At 50.1% G+C, this 27,703-nt stretch overlaps 1 protein-coding gene across 1 annotated transcript in view; it reads left to right on the forward strand.

Moving 5' to 3' along the window:
* Window positions 1-27,703, forward strand: part of PRORP (protein only RNase P catalytic subunit) — a 292,221-nt gene that overhangs the window by 39,071 nt on the left and 225,447 nt on the right. Inside the window, exon 3 of the mRNA XM_063947896.1 lies at window positions 9,540-9,672. Within this exon, the coding sequence (XP_063803966.1) occupies window positions 9,540-9,672 (133 nt within the window). The remainder of the gene's footprint in view (window positions 1-9,539; window positions 9,673-27,703) is intronic.

A 27,703-nucleotide genomic window follows, 5' to 3' on the forward strand; every position in this document is an offset into this window, starting at 1 on the left:
CTGTCCGAATGGACAATCAGATATGGCTTTGTGAGATAAAGCCGCCAATTCTGACACTCGCCTGGCCGAGGCCAGGACCAACAGCATGGTCATTTTCCATGTGAGATATATCAAATCCACAGATTTGAGTTGTTTAAACCAATGTGATTTTTTAGGAATCCCAAAACTACGTTGAGATCGCCCAGTGCCACTGGAGACATCAAAGGGGCTGTATATGCAGTACTCCCTTAACAACTTCTGGACTTCAGGAACTGAAGCCAATTTCTTTCTGGAAGAAAATCAACAGGCCGAAATTTGAACCTTAATGGACCCAATTTGAGACCCATAGACACTCCTGTTTGCAGGAAATGTAGAAATTAACCTAGTTGAAATTCTTCCGTGGAGCCTTCCTGGACTCACACCCTGGCACATATTTTCACCTAAGTGGTGATAATGTTGTGCGGTCACCTCCTTCCTGGCTCTGACCAGGGTAGGGATGACCTCTTCCGGAATGCCTCTTTCCCTTAGGATCCGGCGTTCACCCGCCTTGGCGTCAACGCAGCTGCGGTAAGTCCCGGAACAGACACGGTTCTTGCCGAATCAAGACCCTTCTTAGTATCTCTTGAAGTTCCGGGAACCAAGTCCTTCTTGGCCAAACCGGAGCCACGAGTATAGTTCTTACTCCTCTCCTTCCTATCATTTTCAATACATTGGGTATGAAAAGCAGAGGATGGAACACATACACCGACTGGTACACCGACGGTGTTACCAGAGCGTCCCAGCTATTGCCTGAGTGTCTCTTGACCTGGCGCTTCAGGTGGGACGCCATCATAACCACCTTTGGTCTTTCCCAACGGTTTACAATCATGTGGAAACTTCCAGATTAAGTTTCCACTTTTCCGGGTGGAATTCATTTATGCTGAGGAAATCTTCCCAGTTGCCCACTCCCGGAATGAACACTGCTGACAGTGTTATCACATGATTTTCCGCCCAGCGAAGAATCCTTGCTGTCATTGCCCTCCTGCTTCTTGTGTCGCCCCGTCTGATAACGTGGGCGACCGCCATGATGATGTCCTACTGGATCAGCACCGGTTGACTTTGAAGCAGGAGTCTTCCTAGGCTCAGAGCATTGTAAATTGCCCTTAGCTCCAGTATATTCATGTGGAGAGAAGTCTCCAGACTTGACCACACTTCCTTGGAAATTTTTTCCCTGTGTGACTACTCCCCAGCCTCTCAGGCTGGTATCCGTGGTCCCCAGAACACAGTCCTGAATGCTGAGTGTGCTGCCCTCTAAAAGATGAGCACTCTGCAGCCCCCACAGAAGAGACACCCTTGTCCTTGGAGACAGGATTATCCGCTGATGCATCTGAAAATGCGATCCGGACCATTCGTCCAGCAAATCCCCTGAGATCTGCCGAATGGAATCGCTTCGTAAGAAGCCACCATTTTTCCCAGGACTCCTGTGCATTGATGCACTGATACTTGGCCTGGTTTTAGGAGGTTTCTGACTAGGTCGAATAACTCCTTGGCTTTTTCCTCCCGGAGGAACACCTTTTTCTGGACTATGCCCAGAATCATTCCTAGGAACAGCAGACGTATCGTCGGAAAACAGCTGCGATTCTTGGAATATTTAGAATCCAGTCGTGCTGTCGTAGAACTACTTTAGATAGTGCTCTTCCGACCTCCAACTGTTCTCTGGAACTTGCCCTTTTCAGGATATCGTCCAAGTAAGGGATAATTTAGATGCCTTTTTTCTTTGAAGAAACATCTTTTCGGCCATTACCTTGGTAAAAGGCCCGGGGTGCCGTGGATAATTCAAACGGCATCGTCTGAAACTGATATTGACAGTTCTGTACCACGAACCAGAGGTACCCTTGTTGAGAAGGGCAAATTTGAAACTGGAGGTAATCCTTGATGTCCAGGGACACCATATAGTCCCCTTTTTTCCGGTTCGCTATCACTGCTCTGAGTGACTCCATCTCGATTTGAACCTTTTATGTAAGTGTTCAAAGATTTCAGTTTAGACTATGTCTCACCAAGCCGTCTGGCTTCAGTACCACAATATAGTGTGGAAAAATAATACCCTTTTCCTTGTTGTAGGAGGGGTACTTTGATTATCACCTGCTGGATATACAGCTTGTGAATTGTTTCCAATGCTGCCTCCCTGTCGGAGGGAGCCGTTGGTAAAGCAGACTTCAGAAACCTGCGAGGAGAAGATGTCTCGACTCTCCAATCTGTACCCCTGGGATAATACTTGTACTATCTAGGGGTCAACCTGCGAGTGATCCCACTGCGCGCTGAGACTCTTGAGACTACCCCCCCACCTTGAGTCCGCTTGCATGGCCCCAGCGTCATGCTGAGGACTTGGCAGACGCGGTGGAGGGCTTCTTTTCCTGGGAAGGGGCTGCCTGCTGCAGTCTACTTCCCTTACCTCTATGTCTGGGCAGATATGACTGGCCTTTTGCCTGCATGCCCTCATGGGAAAGGAAGGATTGAGGCTGAAAAGACGGTGTCTTTTTCAGCTGAGATGTAACTTGGGGTAAAAAGGTTGGATTTCCCAGCTGTTGCCGTGGTCCCCAGGTCCGATGGACCGACCCCAACTAACTCCTTCCCTTTATACGGCAATACTTCCATGTGCCGTATGGGATCTGTATCACCTGACCACTGTCGTGTCCATGACATCTTCTGGGTGATATGGACAACGTACTTATCTTGATGCCAGAGAGCAAATATCCCTCTGTGCATCTCACGTACATATATATAGAATGCATCCTATTAAATGCTCTATATGAATAAAATATTTTCAGTCAGGGAATCCGACCAAGCCAACCCAGCACTGCATCTCCAGGCTGATGGCGATCGCTGGTCGCAGTATAACCACCGTATGTGTGTATATACTTTTTAGGATATCTTTCCAGCTTCCTATCAGCTGGCTCCTTGAGGGCGGCCGTATCTGGAGACGGTAACGCCACTTGATAAGTGTGTGAGCGCCTTATCACCCTAAGGGGTGTTTCCCAACGCGCCCTAATTTCTGGCGGGAAAGGGTATAACGCCAATATTTGCTATCGGGGTAACCCCACGCATCATCACACACTTCATTTTATTTTATCTGATTCAGGAAAAACTACAGGTAGTTTTTTCACTCCCACATAATACCCTTTTTTGTGGTACTTGTAGTATCAGAAATATGCAACACCTCCTTCATTGCCCTTAACGTGTGGCCCTAATGAGAAATACGTTTGTTTATTCACCGTCGACACTGGATTCAGTGTCCGTGTCTGTGTCTGTGTCGACCGACTGAGGTAAATGGGCGTTTTTAACGCCCCTGACGGTGTTTCTGAGACGCCTGGACCGGTACTAATAGTTTGTCGGCCGTCTCACGTCGTCAACCGACCTTGCAACGTGTTGACATTCTCACGTAATTCCCTAAATAAGCCATCCATTCCGGTGTCGACTCCCTAGAGAGTGACATCACCATTACAGGCAATTTCTCCGCCTCCTCACCAACATCGTCCTCATACATGTCGACACACACGTACCGACACACAGCACACACACCGGGAATGCTCTGACAGAGGACAGGACCCACACTAGCCCTTTGGGGAGACAGAGGGAGAGTTTGCCAGCACACACCAAAACGCTATAATTATATAGGGACAACCTTATATAAGTGTTTTCCCTTATAGCATCTTTATATATATCTCAATATCGCCAAAATCAGTGCCCCCCCTCTCTGTTTTAACCCTGTTTCTGTAGTGCAGTGCAGGGGAGAGCCTGGGAGCCTTCTCTCCAGGCTTTCTGTGAGAGAAAATGGCGCTGTGTGCTGAGGAGATAGGCCCCGCCCCTTTTTCGGCGGGCTCGTCTCCCGCTATTTAGTGAATCTTGGCAGGGGTTAAATATCTCCATATAGCCTCTGGGGGCTATATGTGAGGTATTTTTCGCCAAAAAAGGTTTTCATTTGCCTCCCAGGGCGCCCCCCTCCCAGCGCCCTGCACCCTCAGTGACTGCCGTGTGAAGTGTGCTGAGAGGAAAATGGCGCACAGCTGCAGTGCTGTGCGCTACCTTTAGAAGACTGCAGGAGTCTTCAGCCGCCGATTCTGGACCTCTTCTTACTTCAGCATCTGCAAGGGGGCCGGCGGCGCGGCTCCGGTGACCATCCAGGCTGTACCTGTGATCGTCCCTCTGGAGCTGATGTCCAGTAGCCAAGAAGCCAATCCATCCTGCACGCAGGTGAGTTCACTCCTTCTCCCCTAAGTCCCTCGTTGCAGTGATCCTGTTGCCAGCAGGACTCACTGTAAAATAAAAAACCTAAGCTAAACTTTCTCTAAGCAGCTCTTTAGGAGAGCCACCTAGATTGCACCCTTCTCGTCCGGGCACAAAAATCTAACTGGAGTCTGGAGGAGGGTCATAGGGGGAGGAGCCAGTGCACACCACCTGATCGGAAAGCTTTACTTTTTGTGCCCTGTCTCCTGCGGAGCCGCTATTCCCCATGGTCCTTTCAGGAACCCCAGCATCCACAAGGACGATAGAGAAATCCATCTCCCCTGCTTGCAGTGTCTTTTATCATAATGGCATTGAGGATCTCCTGTGCAATACTGTTACATGCAGCGAGGGGTTCACCTGACCTTAGAAGCTGGGTTCCGGTATGAATGGTCGACAATGTTAAGGTTGACAGTCATTAGGTCGACCAGTATTGGTCGACAGTGACATGGTCGCCATGGACAAATGGTTCACATGGATGTTTGGACTGTTTTTGGTGTCATTTTTTCGGTAAAATGAACAGGAACCCCAATTAGTGTACCACATCCCCTTGCATGGCTCGCTTCGCTCGCCATGCTGCGGGCAAGGTGCCTCGCTGTGCTCGGCTCAGGTTACTATTCCCAATCTTAGTCCACATGGATGGTAAAGTATGAAAAAGTTACAGATGTAATTTATTTTTAAAAAGCCATGTCGACCTTTTCATGCGTCGACCATTTTCATGCGAGAGAGTAAAACCAATCCTAAAAAGTTTTTTAAATACATAAACGGTTAAAAAAGGAGACTATAGGTCCATTAAAAGATGAATTAGGAGAATTGATAAATGATGATGAAATAAAAGCGGAAAAACTGAACAAATTCTTTTCATCAGTATTCACCAGTGAAGAACTGATGGTGGGAGTAGAGCATAACAATTGTGACAGTAATGATTCATGGTTAGATACTTGTTTAAGCGAAGAAGTAGTCCGGGAGAGACTAAGCAAAATTAAGATTAATAAATCACCTGGTCCTGATGTACTTCACCCGAGGGTTCTTATGGAGCTTAGTTCACAACTAGCACGACCCCTATACTTGATTTTCAATAGTTCAATTAGATCAGGCATGGTACCGAAGGATTGGCGTATAGCTGAGGTAGTGCCATTATTTAAAAAGGGATCCAAAAATCTTCCGGGAAACTACAGACCAGTTAGTTTAACATCTGTAGTGGGGAAAATATTGGAAGGAATTCTAAGGGACGTCATACAGGAGTCTCTAAAGTCCACTGGGATTATTAGCAAGAACCAGCATGGGTTTGTGAGGGACAGGTCATGTCAGACTAACTTAATTAGCTTCTACGAGGAAGTGAGCAATAATCTTGATCAAGGAAAAGCAGTGGATGTGGTCTTCCTAGATTTTGCAAAGGCCTTCGATACAGTTCCTTACAGGAGACTGATGATCAAATTAAAGGAGATTGGCCTAGGAAAAACTATTTGCACATGGATAAGCAGCTGGTTGGATAGCAGGGTACAGCGAGTAGTGGTCAACGGGAAGTCCTCAACCTGGTCCCCAGTAGTCAGCGGAATACCACAAGGGTCCGTACTCGGACCACTACTGTTCAACATATTTATCAATGACCTAGAAATAGGCCTGGAAGGCACAGTGTCAATCTTTGCAGATGATACTAAACTGTGTAAGGTAATTAGTTCAGAATTGGATGTGGAGTCCTTGCAGAATTATCTATCCAAACTTGAACTCTGGGCGTCTAAATGGAAAATGAGGTTCAATACAGTCAAATGCAAGGTTATGCATTTTGGGACTAAAAACAAACTTGCATCCTACATATTAAATGGGGAACACCTAGGGGAAACAGAGTTGGAAAAAGATTTGGGGGTATTCATTGATAATAGGCTTAATAACCGTACACAATGTAAAAACGCAGTAAAGAAGGCAAGTAAGGTGCTAGCGTGCATAAAAAGGGGAATTGAGACAAGGGACTCGGATGTAATCATGCTGCTGTATAAGGCATTGGTACGTCCGCACCTGGAATATTGTGTTCAGTTTTGGGCACCATTGTATAAAAAAGACATCAGTGAACTCGAAAGTGTTCAAAGGCGAGCTACTAAATTGATTAAAGGCCTAGAAGGACTGGACTATAAGGAAAGACTTACTAGGCTGAATATGTATACACTAGAAAAGAGGCGCCTAAGAGGAGATATTATTAATATCTTCAAATATGTAAAGGGACATCACAAAGAGTTATCAGAGGAATTATTTATTAAAAGTACACAGTTTAGGACACGTGGGCACTCGATGCGACTGGAGGAGAGAAAGCTCAGAACGCAATGGAGGAAAGGGTTCTTCACCTTTAGGGCAATCAGGATGTGGAATTCCCTGCCAGGGAAGGTGGTAATGGCGGACTCTGTAATTGGATTTAAAAAAGGAATGGATACATTTCTGAATGAAAAAGCTATCCAAGGTTATAATACTTAAAATATCAACGTGGTTAATCCGGGGGTAACATGAGTTATAGTAGCTAACTAGTCATAAAACGTTATTCAGCGGGTATGTAGAATCATCACAACTTAAAACAGGTTGAACACGATGGGCAATTTGCCTCTATTCAACCTCAAATACTATGTTACTATGCGTCGACCATGTTACTGTCGACCAATAGTGGTCGACCTTAACATTGTCGACCATTTGAACGGATACCGAGAAGCTGTGTCCTTTTTTTTATTTTCTCTTCTAATTCCACTTAAATACTCTAATAGTGCCCGGTGTTAGAGTGACAAGATGTAAATACGTGTTGACACACACAAACTATATAGTGATAATAATCACAAATATAAATATTTCTGGAGCTTATTAGGCCCAAACTTATGTGTTTGTGTGTATGCACAGACTGAAGTGTAACTGGGTATGGAATCATTGTGACTAGGATGGACTGGGGCTCTACAACAGCGGTATTCAACTCTGTGATCACACTTTGCCAGACGTGCTAGATGGCCAGTCTGCCCCTGATTGAGACCAATAAGTTTCATACCCATATCAGTTTAAGTGTTGTTACTAGCCTGCAAAAGCTTTATTCTAAACACCACTGGGCAAACAGCCTTATTAATGAGTATAATCTACATTAATTATCTAGAGTGTTTATAATTAACTACATATGTCCACAGTGCCCACAGACGTTGTCTGAGAGCTACAGTATGCAGACATGGTTCACAGAAGTGCACAGTGAGGATTGGTTTATTCATATGCAGGCCGCTATCAGCACAATGTGTGCTGAGCGTTGGGGGGTGGGGCGGGGCGCACCCATTTCACCCAGCGGTGAAATGAGCGATGTCACTAGATTTGGCATGCATGCCAAATCTAGAGACGGCGATTCCTGCACATCGCTATCGCCTGCACCCTACACACGGAGAGAGAATTTCTAAGCAGTCTAGTCAGATTTCTTAGAATTTAAGCATGGATCTCTCCGTGTGTACCCCCCCTTTAGAGCTGTCTCTAGAGGCGTGGGAAGATATTTCCTTCCTTTTTTTTAACGGAGCTCCAGTGTAATATAAGGATAACACTGCAGAATGTATATTGCCTACTTCCACATTTATGAAAAATTAAATTTTGGAGATTAGTGATCATTTTAATGCGAGTTTTAAAATAGTATTTCCTGCCCTCTTATATCTAAAAAGCAAAAGCGATACAGCTGTTAAATAACCAAAAAGTTTCCTAACGCACGCATAGCAAGTTGGCTGCTAGCAATAGGGGAGCATGGGTGTAGTATGTTATGCCAGCGCTTGGGATCCCGGCGCCCAGCATCCTGGGGCCGAGATTCCATCCGCCGACATGCATGTAGCGGGGTAAGCGCAAAAGAGCCCCTTGCTGGCGTGCTGCGCTCGCCTAGCTGTGGGTGCGCTACAAGCACCACGCTATTTATTCTCCCTCCAGGGGTGTCGTGGACACCCTAAGAGGGATAATAGTTGTCGGTATGCCGGCTGTCGGGATTCCGGCGTACGTATGGTGAGCGCCGGGATCCCGACAGGCGATATATGAAATGCCTCCCAGGCAGCATAATTAGCATGCTTTAAACACACAAGCTGCAATACATACTAATGGCCAGTAGAGGGTTCACTTGTTCTTTTCATTTTCATGAAATCATTTCTCCATTTTTAAACGTGTACAATATTGTATAGCTATGGAAATACCTGCATTCTGTCATTCTGATCGATTAATATGTACTAACACAATACTGTGCACATGAAGACGTCTAACATTCTTATTAAAACCATCTATTGTGAATGGTAACCACAGCGGTTTCTTGAGATAAAATAGTATTGGCTTTAGTATTCACATTTGCATGCAAACCCTACGGTTTACGTACAAATACGATGTTTGGGGGTCTGCGCATGTACAGAACGGGTTTTGCAATGTCCCTTGCAGCCCCCTGTCAGCCACAGCATGATTGAGATGCTGCAGTGTATGGGGGTCCGAGAGGGGGCGGCACTCGGCACTGTTCTTCAGTACAGCTAGCTGGCTGGTTGGAAACATGATCTATAGGTGTGCGGCCAGCTAACAAAACAGCGCCGTCTCTTTAATGATCATGTCTCATGAATATTGATGAGCAATGTTGCTGATTCCTAGTGATTGGAAGGCCGTCGTTCAGTAGCGATCGCCTCTGCCTGATTGACAGGCAGAGGCGGTTGCAAGGCGGGAGGGGGCTGGACGGTGGCGTTTAGGGGGCGGGGTCCAGCCAACGCAGGCGTGGCTGGACCGTTGGGGGGGGGGGCGGGCCGTGGCGGCTGTGTGATGTCTCACGCAGCCGCTGCGGCCAGTGGCAGCGACGATCAACTCCCGGCCTGCCGCAGGAGCTGCGCTGGACGGGAGTTACTCCACAGCGGCGATGCCTTTGTATTTGTGCGGGGGGGGGATGGGGGGGAAGCCGGACTGACATGCGGGGTGGACTAGCCCTGTGCTGGGCGTCCCCCCTGCATGTCAGGGAAGATGATTGTGGCTGTGCTAAATTTAGCACAGCTACGATCAACTCGGAATGACCCCCATAGGTCCGAAAGTGGCCGAATTGCTAACCGAATGATAACTATACATACCTCTTCATGCACTTACACCTACCCGATGTCAGGTGCCAGAGAGCCAACTGAAACAGGCATTCCCTTGTGTGACTCGGAATCAGCCCCTTAGTGATATACCCCATACGTTCTTTTGATGCTTGCACATAAATGAACAGTATAGGTTTGTAGTGGTTGTATTGCACGTACTCATGTTTTGTCTAAAGTTCTTAAAGTAAATCAGAAATCCTGTCATACTGTATCTAGCGGCAACTGTCATGCGTGTAAAGAGCAGCTGGAGTCCATTCACCTGAAGCCAGAGGAATACAGCACACTGAAGACGGCAGTCATTGACAGCATCATCCGAGGGGAAGACACATTCCGGAAGACCACACCAGAAGTGAGTTACTCTTCTTGTTTTCCAGCAGCCACCCTTCTCCATTAAATAGAGAGTAGCGGCATGTTCCCTTGCTACTATAAATGTCGGTGTAAACACAACATATAAAGTGCAAAGCAAATATGTTCATTTCATCATTAAAAGACAACTGGAATTAATGGGGTAAACATTTGCATATGTAATGTCCCGTTCTGCCTGTTGTAGCAGTGGGAGCCACTAGGAGGGGTGAGAGGGAGGTTTCCTGACTCGCACTGCGCATGACTGAGAGAGCGCAGCCATTTCTGAGTATTACATGGCTCCTTTAGCGCAGACCCAACACTGTGTTTGAGATGGCTAGTAACAATCCTTTAATAAAGCATCATAATATTAATTATACAACGAATCAAGTAGGTTTACATGAGCAGTAAATAATGTATACATATATACAGTAAAGCACAAACACAGTCCATTATGTACTTTCACTGATATTTTCTCCCAAAGTAAAATTGGGGACCTAGGAATATAGGTCTTGTGAAATTGACTCACAAACCACACAGACTCCACTTCCAGGTAGCTAATGTTCACAGACCTGTAATAAAATAGAGACACATAGCTAAATACAGTAAGTGCTATTTTCTCTTCTCATTACGGCTCACATGTATAGCGCTGGCCTGCCTATGCTGATGATGTTCAGTGGATGTCTGGAAACTCCAACAATTATATAGTTACTAGGTGCTTCATCGCGCCCTACGGGCGCTCTTCACACCGTCAAAAGGGGCTACGCCCCCTTAACCCCTGCACGCCTTGGTTTTGGTTCAATATTTTTATGAGTATTACCTGCATTCCTAGGTTTGTTAGTGGTTAAATATTGCATGACGAAAGTGCTTCCAATGGTGAAGGGGGCGTAGCCCCTTGCGACGGCGTGAACAGTGCCTGCAGAGCACGATGTACAGAATGTAGCGGGTGCGGGGGGGACCGCGGATGAGGCAGGAAGTATGTAGATGCTGCGAGTGGGTGGGGTGGTGGATGCAGGTGTGGGGGGAGGGGGTGCGGGACCTATACCTATGTCATTTTATTTGTAACAATATATAGGACACGGATAAGGATGTATGTGATAAAGACATACCCGCATGAAGAGGTAAATGGTGTTATTAGACACAGAGGGGAGTGCTGGTACAATGCGGAGCAGGGGCAGCTGTGTCCTCTCTCTACACCGTACCATCCTTCAGGTGTAGCAACACGGACATGTTGCACACGCAAGGTCTCCACGCGGCCGCAGGTGCACCAGTCCCCTCTGCATGCGCTATGTGCGCGCCCCCCTCAGATGCAGTAGGAGGAGGGGGCGATGGCTGGAGCTAGTACCAGGGCCAATGGGCATGGACAGCGCGGTCATGTGCTCGGTGCTGGGCTTGCGCCCTGCGCTTGCTGTGTGAGGGATAGGGAGGAGGCGGCAGAGCGGAGCATCACCGATATACCGGTAACTATGGGGGGCACCGCAGGGGGTTATGGCTCCTGTACTCCTGGTGAGGGTTTGTCAGGGAGGTATACAGGAGCCAGTGGTATGGACCGTGTATGGGATACAGGGGGGTAGGGAGGGGATACAGAGACGCGGGGCGGTAGGGAGGGGATACAGAAACGCAGGGCCGTAGGGAGGGGATACAGAAACGCAGAGCGGTAGGGAGGTGATACAGAGACGCAGAGCGGTAGGGAGGGGATACAGAGACACAGGGCGGTAGGGAGGGGATACAGAGACGCAGAGCGGTAGGGAGGGGATACAGAGACACAGGGCGGTAGGGAGGGGATACAGAGACGCAGAGCGGTAGGGAGGGGATATATAGACGCAGGGCGGTAGGGAGGGGATATATAGACGCAGGGCGGTAGGGAGGGGATACAGAGACGCAGAGCGGTAGGGAGGGGATACAGAAACACAGGGCGGTAGGGAGGGCACACAGAGACGCAGGGCGGTAGGGAGGGGATAGAGAGACGCAGGGCGGTAGGGAGGGGATACAGAAACGCAGGGCGGTAGGGAGGGGATACAGAGACGCAGAGCGGTAGGGAGGGGATACAGAAACGCAGGGCGGTAGGGAGGGCACACAGAGACGCAGGGCGGTAGGGAGGGGATAGAGAGACGCAGGGCGGTAGGGAGGGGAAACAGAGACGCGGGGCGGTAGGGAGGGGATACAGAAACACAGGGCGGTAGGGAGGGCACACAGAGACGCAGGGCGGCAGGGAGGGGATAGAGAGACGCAGGGCGGTAGGGAGGGGAAACAGAGACGCGGGGCGGTAGGGAGGGGATAGAGAGACGCGGGCCGGTAGGGAGGGGATAGAGAGAAGGGGGGCGGTAGGGAGGGGATAGAGAGACGCAGGGCGGCAGGGAGGGGATAGAGAGACGCAGGGCTGTAGGGAGGGGATAGAGAGACGCAGGGCTGTAGGGAGGGGATAGAGAGACGCAGGGCGGTAGGGAGGGGATAGAGAGAAGCGGGGTGGCAGGGTGGGGATACAGAGGCGTAGGGAGGAGGGGATACAGAGACGTGGGACGGTAGGGAGGGGATAGAGAGACGCGGGGCGGTAGGGAGGGGATAGAGAGACGCGGGGCGGTAGGGAGGGGATACAGAGATGCAGGGTGTTAGGGAGGGGATACAGAGACGCGGGGCAGCAGGTAGAGGATACAGAGAGGCGGGGCGGCTGGGAGGGGATAGAGAGACGCGGGGCAGTAGGGAGGGGATAGAGAGACGCAGGGCGGTAGGGAGGGGATAGAGAGACGTGGGCGGTAGGGAGGGGATACAGAGATGCAGGGTGTTGGGGAGGCGATACAGAGACGCTGGGCAGCAGGTAGAGGATACAGAGAGGCGGGGCGGCTGGGAGGGGATAGAGAGACGCGGGGCAGTAGGGAGGGGATAGAGAGACGCAGGGCGGTTGGGAGGGGATAGAGAGACGCGGGCGGTAGGGAGGGGATAGAGAGACGCAGGGTGGCAGGGAGGGGATAGAGAGACGCAGGGCGGTAGGGAGGGGATAGAGAGATGCGGGCGGTAGGGAGGGGATAGAGAGATGCAGGGCGGTAGGGAGGGGATAGAGAGACGCAGGGCGGTAGGGAGGGGATAGAGAGATGCGGGGCGGTAGGGAGGGGATAGAGAGACGTGGGCGGTAGGGAGGGGATAGACAGACGCGGGCGTTAGGGAGGAGATACAGAGACGCGGGCCGGTAGGGAGGGGATAGAGAGACGTGGGGCGGTAGGGAGGGGATACAGAGATGCAGGGTGTTAGGGAGGGGATACAGAGACGCGGGTCAGCAGGTAGATACAGAGAGGCGGGGCGGCTGGGAGGGGATAGAGAGACGCGGGGCGGTAGGGAGGGGATACAGAGAAGCAGGGCGGCTGGGAGGGGATAGAGAGACGCGGGGCGGTAGGGAGGGGATATAGAGACGCAGGGCGGTAGGGATGGGATAGAAAGACGCGGGGCGGTAGGGAGGGGATGTAGAGACGCGGGGCGGTAAGGAGGGGATATAGAGACGCGGGTCGGCAGGGAGGGTCCCCAGTGAGGAAGCTGATGAAGAGAGGGGGGAAAGTAGTGGAGGGGGAGGGCACCAGAAGAGGAGACATTTGTAAAGTGGGGACCACACATGGAATCAGTGGGTAGGATGGCCGGAGGGACTCACCGTTGTTGTGGGCGGCTGCTGCAGGCTGGTAAACAGTAGTGTCCAGAGGCGTCACCGGGTCAGTATTACTGTTACACACATCTCTCACCCCCCCCCGCTGCCGAAAAGGGGGCGTGGCCTGCTGTGAAAGGGGCGTGGCCTCGTGGGTATGTTCTCTCTCGCTCCGGGGGTGTTTCCAGCTTGCCTGTAGATGCTGGCAGCCCCCGGAGACTGGAGTGTGGGTGGCGGCTCTTCTCTGTGACAGGAGGCGAGTGCTGCAGGAGATGACGTCACTGCAGCACTCGGCTCCTGTCACAGCAGGAGAGCGGACAGCTGGATGTGTGCGGTGGAGGCGGCAGGTGTGTGTACGCGGGGCAGGGAGGGCTATGAAAGCCTTCTCCTGCGCCACCCGTCCCTCCTAATGTGTATGCCGGGGGCGGCATCAGCCGTTGTTGTTGGCCCGGCGCCGCGGCCGGGGAGTCAGAGCTGCTGATGGGTGGGGGGAGGGGAGAGAGAGATGGACAGGTAGCAGGAGCAGAGACTTGCTGACTCCGCCCACCGCTGTGACTCCACCCAGCGTTACGGGCAGGCACAGAGTCACAGATGTAGCCAAATATATAGGAGATACTACAGTGTAACAAGCTGCATAGTTAGAAAACAGAAGCAAAGTCTGTCTAGAAGTGACTGCAATGTGTCTCCATAGAAAGCTTGTGGTTTCTTCAGGGAACGAATGAATGAACTTTGGAATTGAAGGTAGAAGTATCAGCATTAGCCGATTAGCTATCCAACCGCAAAACGGAAGATTCCAGAATCACACGCAGTTACTGTAACTGACACTATTGCCTGCAAGTGTTGAAATAATAGCAACAAAATAACACAAAATCATTGTCTGTTTGAGATTATAACTGTATTGTGAATGCTGCAGCTGTCTGGAGACATCAGCTGCCATTAGTAATGCAGATCATTGTATCTACGTGACATCTGTTATGTAACTGGCTTCATTGCCATGCTGCCCTTGGTTCCCAAACTCGGTGCTCAAAGACCCCCAACAGTTCATGTTTTCCAGGTGATCTAGCAGGTGCACAGGTGTATTCATCTCTCATTGTCACATTTTAAAAGATCCACAGGTGGAGCTTATTATATCACTTCTAATTTTGTGAAGAGACCTGGAAAACATGAACTGCTGTGGATCCTTGAGGACTGAGTTTGGGAGCCATTGGTCTAGCACAGTGGTTCTCAAACTCTGTCCTCAGGACCCCACACAGTGCATGTTTTGCTGGTAACCCAGCAGGTGCACAGGTGTATTAGTTACTCACTGACACATTTTAAAAGGTCCACAGGTGGAGCTAATTATGTCACTTGTGATTCTGTGAGGAGTCCTGCAAAACATGCACCGTGTGGGGTCCTGAGGACCGAGTTTGAGAACCTGTGGTCTAGCATATTCACACTAAACAGTGCACTTGGTCCAGAAATGTTTACTGCAATCACCCGTTAAATTTCATGGATTGTAAGTACACACATACACCCATGTACACAATATAGTAAATATATATATATGTTTATGTGTGTATGTCTGTGTGTAGGCTTGCCGTAAATATCCCTTTAATCCAGAACACCTATGATTTACACAGGTTCTGTGGCTGATTAAAACCAAGTGAACTGCAGGCTTTAATTTAGCCAGCCACAGAACTGTATTTATTACATAGGTGTTCCTGTTTAAGGGTATTTTATGACAAGCCTATATGTGTAGCACCTCTTAGGGCAGTATATTCAATAAATTCATGTAAATCCAGCCAAAACTGTAAAACATGGGGCCTAATTCAGACCTGATCGTAGCAGCAACTTTGTTAGCAGATGGGCAAAACCATGTGCACTGCAGGGGGGCAGATATAACATGTGCAGAGAGAGTTAGATTTGGGTGGGTTATATTGTTTCTGTGCAGGATAAATACTGGCTGCTTTAGTTTTATACTGTAATTTAGATTTCAGTTTTAACACACCCCACCCAAATCTAACTCTCTCTGCACATGTTATATCTTCCTCCCCTGCAGTGCATATGGTTTTGCCCAACTGCTAACAAAGTTGCTGCTGCGATCAGGTCGGAATTAGGCCCATGACCCCGTACCAATTAAGAATGTGTTTGGTTTATATAAACCAGAAATTGTAGGGGATCTTCCTCCAATCACTCTTCCTTCCTCCTGGAGTTCTTCTCAATAAAACATGATACAAGACCATAGTGTAATATGTCAGATAATTCAGTAATGTTTAATATGAAGAAACACACACATAAAACAATACAGGATTATAGGTTTATCTGAGAGTTCAGCCCTCAGTCTCATACAGTCACCAGCCGATATAACAAGGTCTAAGTTGCCCAGTGCTTTAGTCTTGTCACCTACCTGACTTCATCATCAAAAGCACCCATATGAAATGCTCTGTATTAGCTCCAATATGAAGTAATTTCGCTATATATGTGGATTGGTGGAATTACACACCGGGGCGGGTTTGCACTTTTCTAGTAACTTAACTGCCTAAAGCCTATCGACTTGATCAGGTTCCAACAGTGGGAAACATGCCACCGTTATTCATGTGCTGGAAGGGAACGGGGCAAGGAAAAGCAGCATAAAAAGCGGATCTACTGTATTACATAACACCTGTGATCTGAAATAAAACCTATTATTCCCGCCTAACACACATTTCTTGACCAAGGCATGAAGACATTTTTGGAATTGTTAAAATATTTCAGTCTGACAAACAACGTAGTTCACTCTGTAATTTCCCTCCTTAGCACGATACATATGTAGGTGGAAAGTAAGACAGTTTGGTTGTAGTTTCCAGAAGGTTTTCTCAAGATGCAAGATATGACTAATCACTTGAAAGAGCCTGCAGGCTGTTCACTGGCATTGCCCACTTTATAGGGTATTTATTTTACACCTTACTATTGGTACTGTAATAAGTCTCTTGTTTTCACATAGGAGACTTATGTACAAACCCTAAATAGTTCACATATTAATCTGTATGATACCCCGAATCCAGGGGAAGCAGCACTTAGTGCGGAGATACATGGCATACTGTTACTCGTGTCTCAGGACTTGTCAGAAAAGTGTGTTGGTTCTTTTAGCTATAGTATAAACTTACTTAAGCAGCCGCATGCAAAGCTTGGAGTCCACACCATTGGAGTATCTTCTTCACCATCCGAGAACCAGGCATTCTCTTTTATTGGGGGAAGGGGGGGCCGAGTCAAGCGTAGGGCACCGCCTAGCAAGAAGCTTGGACAGGGCGCTTGTGTGACTGATGAAATGTTGAAGGTAAGGGAGATTTCGGGGTAAGTAGTGCGGAGTACAGCATAGGGCAGTGATGGGGAATCTTGGCTCCAGCTGTTGTAGAACGACACATCTCAGCATGTCCTACTACAGTTTTGCTATTTGGCCATGCTAACCCTGTAGCAGGGCATGCTGGGATGTGTAGTTCAACAACAGCTGGAGTGCCAAGGTTCCCCATCACTGGCATTGGGCATCGTCTATTGAGAGAGTTGGCCAGTGTGCTTGTGTGATTGATGAAACATTGAAGGTAAGGGGATTTTGGGGGGGGGGGGGGGGAGTGGTGACTGTGGGAGGAGGGAAAATGATCAGCTTCATTTTGGACAGTTTAAGCACAAAATTCTATATTCCAGGCAATATATATATTGTTTTTCTATGTGTGTGTGTGTATATATATATATATATATATATATATATATATATTTCTCTGACGTCCTAGTGGATGCTGGGAACTCCGTAAGGACAGGGCCGGCTCCAGGCCTACTAGCACCCTGAGCGAGAAAATTTAAAAGCGCCCCCTCCCCCCCCCCCCCATGCGCGCCCCGAAGGAAAAGTGGGCGTGGCCTCTGGAAAAGTGGGCATGGTCTCGTAACTTCATATCATCAAACTATAAATATATTTTCACACAATTAGCAGCCTTACACATAGCCACAGTAGTGTTCCTTACACACAATGTCTCCAGTACAGTGCCAGATACACATAATGTGCAGTGCCAGATAGACATGACATGCCCCCCAGCAGTGCCAGCTACACATGACATGCCCCGCAGCAGGGCCAGCTACACGTGACATGCCCCCCCAGCAGTGCCAGCTACACGTGACATGCCCCCCCAGCAGCGCCAGCTACACGTGACATGCCCCCCCAGCAGCGCCAGCTACACGTGACATGCCCCCCCAGCAGTGCCAGCTACACGTGACATGCCCCCCAGCAGTGCCAGCTACATAAATGGCCACACAGTGCCAGATATGCACCCACAGTTCAGATACATAAATGCCCCCAGTGCCAGATACATAAATGCCCCCAGTGCCAGATGCATAAATGCCCGCAGTGCCAGATGCATAAGTGCCCACACAGTGCCAGATACATTATTGCCCCCCACAGTGTCAGATACATTAATGCCCCTAGTGCCAGATATGCCCCCACAGTGCCAGATACATTAATGCCCCTAGTGCCAGATATGCCCCCACAGTGCCAGATACATTAATGCCCCCAGTGCCAGATATGCCTCCACAGTGATAGATACATTAATGCCCCCAGTGCCAGATATGCCCCCACAGTGCCAGATACCAGAGCCGTAACTACGTGTGTGCCAAGGGGGCTTGGCACACAGCGCAGTTGCCCTGGGGGCGCACGGCCAGCGGCATGTAATGAGTCAAATTGACTCATTACATGCCGCCTCTGTGTGCGCCGTGCGCCGCGCTGGAGGAGAGACACCAGCGCCGGAGGCAGCGGACAAGGAGGAGGAGGGAGGGGGAGCAGGGAGCCGCAGCAGCGCTATGTTATTGGTAGTAAGCGCCGCTGCAGCATCCCCCTCTCCTTCCGTATTGGCTGCCCGGCAGCCAATACAGAAGGAGATGGGGATGCTGCAGCGGCGCTTACTACCAATAACATAGCGCTGCTGCGGCTCCCTGCTCCCCCTCCCTCCTCCTCCTTCTCATCTCACTGCCGCCACCGAGGGAGCAGCACGAGGAGCCTGTCAGCGGGGAGAAGGTAAGTATATCCCCCCCCCCCCCCCTCTCTCTCTCTCTCTCTGTCTCTCTGTCTCTCTCTCTCTCTCTCTCTCTCTCGGACACCGCCTGCCGCAATGTGTAAAAAATGGGACTGGCTGCCGCAATGTGTAAAAAATGGGACTGGCTGCCGCAATGTGTAAAATGGGACTGGCTGCCGCAATGTGTAAAAAATGGGACTGGCTGCCGCAATGTGTAAAAAAGGGGGATGGCTGCCGCAATGTGTAAAAAATGGGACTGGCTGCCGCAATGTGTAAAATGGGACTGGCTGCCGCAATGTGTAAAAAATGGGGACTGGCTGCCGCAATGTGTAAAATGGGGTCCTGGCTGCCGCAATGTGTAAAATGGGACTGGCTGCCGCAATGTGTAAAAAATGGGGACTGGCTGCCGTAATGTGTAAAAAGGGGGACTGGCTGCCGCAATGTGTATAAAGGGGGACACCGTCTGCCGTAATGTGTAAAAACGGGGACGCTGTCTGCTGTAATTGTAAAAAAGGGACGCTGTCTGCCGCAATGTGTAAAAAGAAGGACCGGCTGCCGCAATGCGTTAAAAGGGAGACTGGCTGCTGTAATGTGTAAAAAGGGGGACTGGCTGCCGCAATGTGTAAAAAGGGTCTATCTGCCGCAATGTGTAAAAAGGGGGACTGGCTGCCGCAATGTGTAAAAAGGGGGACACTGTCTGCTGTAATGTATAAAAGGGGCTCTACCTGGTGTAGTGGCGCTACTGTGCAGCGTAATTTGAATAATGTAGACTACTGTGCACCGTAGTATGAATTGCTATTTTCTCTGACGTCCTAGTGGATGCTGGGACTTCCGTAAGGACCATGGGGAATAGCGGCTCCGCAGGAGACTGGGCACAAAAGTAAAAGCTTTAGACTAGCTGGTGTGCACTGGCTCCTCCCCCTATGACCCTCCTCCAAGCCTAAGTTAGATTTTTGTGCCCGAACGAGAAGGGTGCATGCTAGGTGGCTCTCCTGAGCTGCTTAGAAGTAAAAGTTTAAATAGGTTTTTTATTTTCAGTGAGTCCTGCTGGCAACAGGCTCACTGCATCGTGGGACTAAGGGGAGAAGAAGCGAACTCACCTGCGTGCAGAGTGGATTGGGCTTCTTGGCTACTGGACATTAGCTCCAGAGGGACGATCACAGGTTCAGCCTGGATGGGTCCCGGAGCCGCGCCGCCGGCCCCCTTACAGAGCCAGAAGAGCGAAGAGGTCCGGAGAAATCGGCGGCAGAAGACGTTCCTGTCTTCAAATAAGGTAGCGCACAGCACTGCAGCTGTGCGCCATTGCTCTCAGCACACTTCACACTCCGGTCACTGAGGGTGCAGGGCGCTGGGGGGGAGCGCCCTGAGACGCAATAAAACACTGTAAAAACCTTATATGGCTAAAGAAATGCATCACATATAGCTCCTGGGCTATATGGATGCATTTAACCCCTGCCAGTTTTCCTGAAAAAAGCGGGAGAAAAGGCCGCCGTGAAGGGGGCGGAGCCTTTCTCCTCAGCACACAAGCGCCATTTTCTTTCACAGCTCCGCTGGAAGGACGGCTCCCTGACTCTCCCCTGCACTACAGAAACAGGGTAAAACAGAGGGGGGGGGGCACTATTGGCAGCTAATATATAAATACAGCAGCTATAACAGGGAGTAACACTTATATAAGGTTATCCCTGTATATATATAGCGCTCTGGTGTGTGCTGGCAAACTCTCCCTCTGTCTCCCCAAAGGGCTAGTGGGGTCCTGTCCTCTATCAGAGCATTCCCTGTGTGTGTGCTGGGTGTCGGTACGATTGTGTCGACATGTATGAGGAGGAAAATTATGTGGAAGCAGAGCAATTGCCTGTGTTAGTGATTTCACCCCCTAGGGAGTCGACACCTGACTGGATGGTCGTATTTAAAGAATTACGTGACAATGTCAGCACTTTGCAAAAAACTGTTGACGACATGAGACAGCCGGCAAATCAGTTAGTGCCTGTTCAGGCGTCTCAGACACCGTCAGGGGCGCTAAAACGCCCGTTACCTCAGATGGTCGACACAGACCCAGACACGGACACTGAATCCAGTGTCGACGGTGAGGAGACAAACGTAATGTCCAGTAGGGCCACACGTTACATGATCACGGCAATGAAGCATTTCTGACACTACAAGTACCACAAAAAAGGGTATTATGTGGGGTGTGAAAAAACTACCAGTAGTTTTTCCTGAATCAGAGGAATTAAATGAGGTGTGTGATAAAGCGTGGGTTTCCCCCGATAAAAAACTGCTGATTTCTAACAAATTATTGGCACTATACCCTTTCCCGCCAGAGGTTAGGGCACGTTGGGAAACACCCCCTAGGGTAGATAAGGCGCTCACACGCTTATCAAAACAAGTGGCGTTACCGTCTCCTGATACGGCCGCCCTCAAGGAACCAGCTGATAGAAGGCTGGAAAATATCCTAAAAGGTATATACTGTACACACATACTGGTGTTATACTGCGACCAGCAATCGCCTCAGCCTGGATGTGCAGTGCTGGAGTGGCTTAGTCGGATTCCCTGACTGAAAATATTGATACCCTGGATAGGGACAGTATTTTATTAACTATAGAGCATTTAAAGGATGCATTACTATATATGCGAGATGCACAGAGGGATATTTGCACCCTGGCATCAAGAGTGAGTGCGATGTCCATTTCTGCCAGAAGGGCGTTATGGATGCGACAGTGGTCAGGTGATGCAGATTCCAAACGACATATGGAAGTATTGCCGTATAAAGGGGAGGAGTTATTTGGGGTCGGTCTATCAGACCTGGTGGCCACGGCAACGGCTGGAAATCCACCTTTTTTACCCCAGGTCACCTCTCAGCAGAAAAAGACACCGTCTTTTCAAACTCAGTCCTTTCGTTCCTATAAGAACAAGCGGGCAAAAGGCCACTCATTTCTGCCCCGGGGCAGGGGAAGGGAAAAAAGACTGCACCAGGCAGCCTCTTCCCAGGAGCAGAAGCCCTCCCCCGCTTCTGCCAAGTCTTCAGCATGACGCTGGGGCTTTACAAGCGGACTCAGGCACGGTGGGGGCCCTTCTCAAAAATTTCAACGCGCAGTGGGCTCACTCGCAAGTGGACCCCTGGATCCTGCAGGTAGTATCACAGGGGTACAAATTGGAATTTGAGACGTCTCCCCCTCGCCGATTCCTGAAGTCTGCTCTACCAACGGCTCCCTACGACAGGGAGGCAGTATTGGAAGCTATTCACAAGCTGTATTCCCAGCAGGTGATAATCAAGGTACCCCTCCTACAACAGGGAAAGGGGTATTATTCCACGCTGTTTGTGGTACCGAAGCCGGACGGCTCGGTGAGACCAATTTTAAATCTAAAATCCTTGAACACTTACATAAAAAGGTTCAAATTCAAGATGGAATCACTCAGAGCAGTGATAGCGAACCTGGAAGAAGGGGGACTATATGGTATCTCTGGACATCAAAGATGCTTACGAAGAAAAGGCGTCTTAATTATCCCTTACTTGGACGATCTCCTGATAAGGGCAAGATCCAGGAAACAGTTAGAGTTCGGAGTAGCACTGTCTTAGGTAGTGCTACGTCAGCACGGGTGGATTCTAAATATCCCAAAATCACAGCTGATTCCAACAACACGTCTACTGTTCCTGGGGATGATTCTGGACACAGTCCAGAAAAAGGTGTTTCTCCCGGAGGAGAAGGCCAGGGAGTTATCCGAGCTAGTCAGGAACCTCCTAAAACCAGGCCAAGTGTCAGTGCATCAATGCACGAGAGTCCTGGGAAAAATGGTGGCTTCTTACGAAGCAATTCCATTCGGAAGATTCCATGCAAGAACTTTTCAGTGGGATCTGCTGGAAAAATGGTCCGGATCGCATCTTCAGATGCATCAGCGGATAACCCTATCTCCAAGGACAAGGGTGTCTCTCCTGTGGTGGTTACAGAGTGCTCATCTTCTAGAGGGCCGCAGATTCGGCATTCAGGATTGGATGCTGGTGACCACGGATGCCAGTCTGAGAGGCTGGGGAGCAGTCACACAGGGAAGAAATTTCCAGGGCTTGTGGTCAAGCATGGAAACGTCTCTTCACATAAATATTCTGGAACTAAGGGCCATTTACAATGCCCTAAGTCAAGCAAGGCCTCTGCTTCATGGTCAGTCGGTATTGATCCAATCGGACAACATCACGGCAGTCGCCCACGTCAACAGACAGGGCGGCACAAGAAGCAGGAGGGCAATGGCAGAAGCTGCAAGGATTCTCCGCTGGGCGGAAAATCATGTGGTGGCACTGTCAGCAGTGTTCATTTCGGGAGTGGACAACTGGGAAGCAGACTTCCTCAGCAGACACGACCTCCACCCGGGGGAGTGGGGACTTCACCCAGAAGTCTTCCAAGTGATTGTAAACCGTTGGGAAAAACCAAAGGTGGACATGATGGCGTCCCGTCTCAACAAAAAACTGGACAGATATTGCGTCAGGTCAAGGGACCCTCAGGCAATAGCGGTGGACGCTCTGGTAACACCGTGGGTGTACCAGTCGGTGTATGTGTTCCCTCCTCTGCCTCTCATAGCCAAAGTACTGAGAATCATAAGAAGGAGAGGAGTATGGACTATACTCGTGGCTCCGGATTGGCCAAGAAGAACTTGGTACCCGGAACTGCAAGAGATGCTCACGGAGGACCCGTGGCCTCTACCTCTAAGAAAGGATCTGCTCCAGCAGGGACCTTGTCTGTTCCAGGACTTACCGCGGCTGCGTTTGACGGCATGGCGGTTGAACGCCGGATCCTGATGGAAAAAGGGCATTCCAGATGAAGTCATCCCTACCCTGATCAAAGCCAGGAAGGATGTAACCGCGAAACATTATCACCGCATTTGGCGAAAATATGTTGCGTGGTGTGAGGCCAAGAAGGCCCCCACAGAGGAATTTCAACTGGGTCGTTTCCTGCATTTCCTGCAAGCAGGACTGTCTATGGGCCTAAAATTAGGATCCATTAAGGTTCAGATTTCGGCCCTGTCGATCTTCTTCCAGAAAGAACTGGCTTCAGTGCCTGAAGTTCAGACGTTTGTCAAGGGGGTACTGCATATACAGCCTCCTTTTGTGCCACCAGTGGCACCTTGGGATCTCAATGTAGTTTTAGGGTTCCTAAAATCACATTGGTTTGAACCACTCACCACTGTGGAATTAAGATATCTCACATGGAAGGTGGTCATGCTGTTATCTCTGGCGTCAGCCAGGCGTGTCTCAGAATTGGCGGCTTTGTCATATAAAAGCCCTTACCTAATTTTTCATTCAAACAGGGCAGAATTGAGGACTCGTCCTCAATTTCTCCCTAAGGTGGTTTCAGCGTTTCACATGAACCAACCTATTGTGGTGCCTGCGGCTACTAGGGACTTGGAGGACTCCAAGTTGTTGGACGTAGTCAGGGCCCTGAAAATATATGTTTCCAGGACGGCTGGAGTCAGAAAATCTGACTCGCTGTTTATCCTGTATGCACCCAACAAGCTGGGTGCTCCTGCTTCTAAGCAGACGATTGCTCGTTGGATTTGTAGTACAATTCAGCTTGCACATTCTGTGGCAGGACTGCCACAGCCAAAATCTGTTAAAGCCCATTCCACAAGGAAAGTGGGCTCATCTTGGGCGGCTGCCCGAGGGGTCTCGCTTTACAACTTTGCCGAGCAGCTACTTGGTCAGGGGCAAACACGTTTGCAAAATTTTACAAATTCGATACCCTGGCTGAGGAGGACCTGGAGTTCTCTCATTCGGTGCTGCAGAGTCATCCGCACTCTCCCGCCCGTTTGGGAGCTTTGGTATAATCCCCATGGTCCTTACGGAAGTCCCAGCATCCACTAGGACGTCAGAGAAAATAAGAATTTACTTACCGATAATTCTATTTCTCATAGTCCGTAGTGGATGCTGGGCGCCCATCCCAAGTGCGGATTGTCTGCAATACTTGTATATAGTTATTGTTACAAAAAAATCGGGTTGTTTATTGTTGTGAGCCATCTTTTCAGAGGCTCCTACGTTTATCATACTGTTAACTGGGTTCAGATCACAGGTTGTACGGTGTGATTGGTGTGGCTGGTATGAGTCCTACCCGGGATTCAAAATCCTTCCTTATTATGTACGCTCGTCCGGGCACAGTATCCTAACTGAGGCTTGGAGGAGGGTCATAGGGGGAGGAGCCAGTGCACACCAGCTAGTCTAAAGCTTTTACTTTTGTGCCCAGTCTCCTGCGGAGCCGCTATTCCCCATGGTCCTTACGGAAGTCCCAGCATCCACTACGGACTATGAGAAATAGAATTATCGGTAAGTAAATTCTTATTATTTTGTGGCCACGCCCCTTCCCCGTGAAGCCACGCCCCTAAAAAAATTTGGCGCGCCTGCGGCGCGCTCTGCCCCTATCTTACATGGGGGGGGGGGCACCACTGTTGTTTCTTGCACACAGCGCTAAAATGCCTAGTTACGGCACTGCCAGATACATTAAATGCCCCCAGTGCCAGATATGCCCCCACAGTGCCAGATAAAAAAATGCCCCCCACAGTGCCAGATAAATAAATTCCCCCCACAGTGCCAGATAAATAAATGCTCCCCACAGTGCCAGATAAATAAATGCCCCCACAGTGCAGATATACCCCCACAGTGCCAGATACATAAATGCCCCCACAGTGCCGATATGCCCCCACAGTGCCAGATGCAGAAATGCCCCCACAGTGCCAGATACAGAAATGCCCCCACAGTGCCAGATACAGAAATGCCCCCACAGTGCAGATACATAAATGCCCCCACAGCGCAGATATGCCCCCACAGTGCCAGATATGCCCCCACAGTGCCAGATACATAAATGCCCCCCACAGTGCAGCTGACCTGACAGTGCCAGATATGTCCCCACAGTGACAGATCCGTAAATGCCCCGAGTGACAGATCCATAAATGCCCCCTCAGTGCAGATGACCCCACAGTGCCAGATATGCCCCCACAGTGCCAGATACATTAATGCCCCCAGTGCCAGATATGCCTCCACAGTGCCAGATACATTAATGCCCCCAGTGCCAGATATTCCCCCACAGTGCCAGATATATTAAATGCCCCCAGTGCCAGATATGCCCCCACAGTGCCAGATAAAAAAATGCCCCCCACAGTGCCAGATAAATAAATGCCCTCACAGTGCAGATATACCCCCACAGTGCCAGATACATAAATGCCCCCACAGTGCCGATATGCCCCCACAGTGCCAGATGCAGAAATGCCCCCACAGTGCCAGATACATAAATGCCCCCACAGTGCAGATACATAAATGCCCCCATAGCGCAGATATGCCCCCACAGTGCCAGATATGCCCCCACAGTGCCAGATACATAAATGCCCCCCACAGTGCAGCTGACCCGACAGTGCCAGATATGCCCCCACAGTGACAGATCCGTAAATGCCCCGAGTGACAGATCCATAAATGCCCCCACAGTGCAGATGACCCCACAGTGCCAGATATGCCCCCAGTGCCAGATATGCCTCCACAGTGCCAGATACATTAATGCCCCCAGTGCCAGATATTCCCCCACAGTGCCAGATACATTAAATGCCCCCAGTGCCAGATATGCCCCCACAGTGCCAGATAAATAAATGCCCCCCACAGTGCCAGATAAATAAATGCCCCCACAGCGCAGATATGCCCCCACAGTGCCAGATATGCCCCCACAGTGCCAGATACATAAATGCCCCCCACAGTGCAGCTGACCTGACAGTGCCAGATATGTCCCCACAGTGACAGATCCGTAAATGCCCCGAGTGACAGATCCATAAATGCCCCCTCAGTGCAGATGACCCCACAGTGCCAGATATGCCCCCACAGTGCCAGATACATTAATGCCCCCAGTGCCAGATATGCCTCCACAGTGCCAGATACATTAATGCCCCCAGTGCCAGATATTCCCCCACAGTGCCAGATATATTAAATGCCCCCAGTGCCAGATATGCCCCCACAGTGCCAGATAAAAAAATGCCCCCCACAGTGCCAGATAAATAAATGCCCTCACAGTGCAGATATACCCCCACAGTGCCAGATACATAAATGCCCCCACAGTGCCGATATGCCCCCACAGTGCCAGATGCAGAAATGCCCCCACAGTGCCAGATGCAGAAATGCCCCCACAGTGCCAGATACATAAATGCCCCCACAGTGCAGATACATAAATGCCCCCATAGCGCAGATATGCCCCCACAGTGCCAGATATGCCCCCACAGTGCCAGATACATAAATGCCCCCCACAGTGCAGCTGACCCGACAGTGCCAGATATGCCCCCACAGTGACAGATCCGTAAATGCCCCGAGTGACAGATCCATAAATGCCCCCACAGTGCAGATGACCCCACAGTGCCAGATATGCCCCCAGTGCCAGATATGCCTCCACAGTGCCAGATACATTAATGCCCCCAGTGCCAGATATTCCCCCACAGTGCCAGATAGATTAAATGCCCCCAGTGCCAGATATGCCCCCACAGTGCCAGATAAATAAATGCCCCCCACAGTGCCAGATAAATAAATGCCCCCCACAGTGCTAGATAAATAAATGCCCCCCACAATACCTGAGGCGCGGGAGGGAGGCACTGCTGCTGTCAGAGGGCGCGGGCCGGGACCGGAGGACTCTTCCAGTGGTGCGGTGGTGTGATCTGCGGGGAGGGGGAGTGTGGCTGTCTGCAGGCGGTGGTCGGTGTACTGTATGCGCGCTGCGCGGCTCTGACGTCAGACGCCGGCGCCGCGCAGCGCGCACCACAGTTAAAGGCCGGGGACTCGGGGAGAGCTGCACAGCAGGGTCGGCTCCAGGTACGAATATGGCGGCGCCAGCGCGCGGCGCCCATTAAGGGTGGCGCCCTGCGCGGCCGCTCTATTCGAACATGCCTGGAGCCGGCCCTGCGTAAGGACCATGGGGAATAGACGGGCTCCGCAGGAGACTGGGCACTCTTAAAAGAAAGATTAGGTACTATATCTGGTGTGCACAGGCTCCTCCCTCTATGCCCCTCCTCCAGACCTCAGTTATAATCTGTGCCCGGCCAGAGCTGGATGCACTTAGTGGGCTCTCCTGAGCTCACTAGAAAAGAAAGTATTTGTTAGGTTTTTTATTTTCAGTGAGATCTGCTGGCAACAGACTCACTGCTACGAGGGACTGAGGGGAGAGAAGCAAACCTACCTGCTTGCAGCTAGCTTGTGCTTCTAAGGCTACTGGACACCATTAGCTCCAGAGGGATCGTACACAGGGCCCGACCTCGATCGTCCGTTCCCGGAGCCGCGCCGCCGTCCCCCTTGCAGAGCCAGAAGACGGAAGATAAAGATGAAAAACGGCGGCTGGAGACTCCTGTCTTCATTAAGGTAGTGCACAGCACTGCAGCTGTGCGCCATTGCTCCCATA

Source organism: Pseudophryne corroboree, chromosome 12 (genome assembly GCF_028390025.1).
Source record: "Pseudophryne corroboree isolate aPseCor3 chromosome 12, aPseCor3.hap2, whole genome shotgun sequence".
NCBI classification, from domain to species: Eukaryota; Metazoa; Chordata; class Amphibia; order Anura; family Myobatrachidae; genus Pseudophryne; species Pseudophryne corroboree.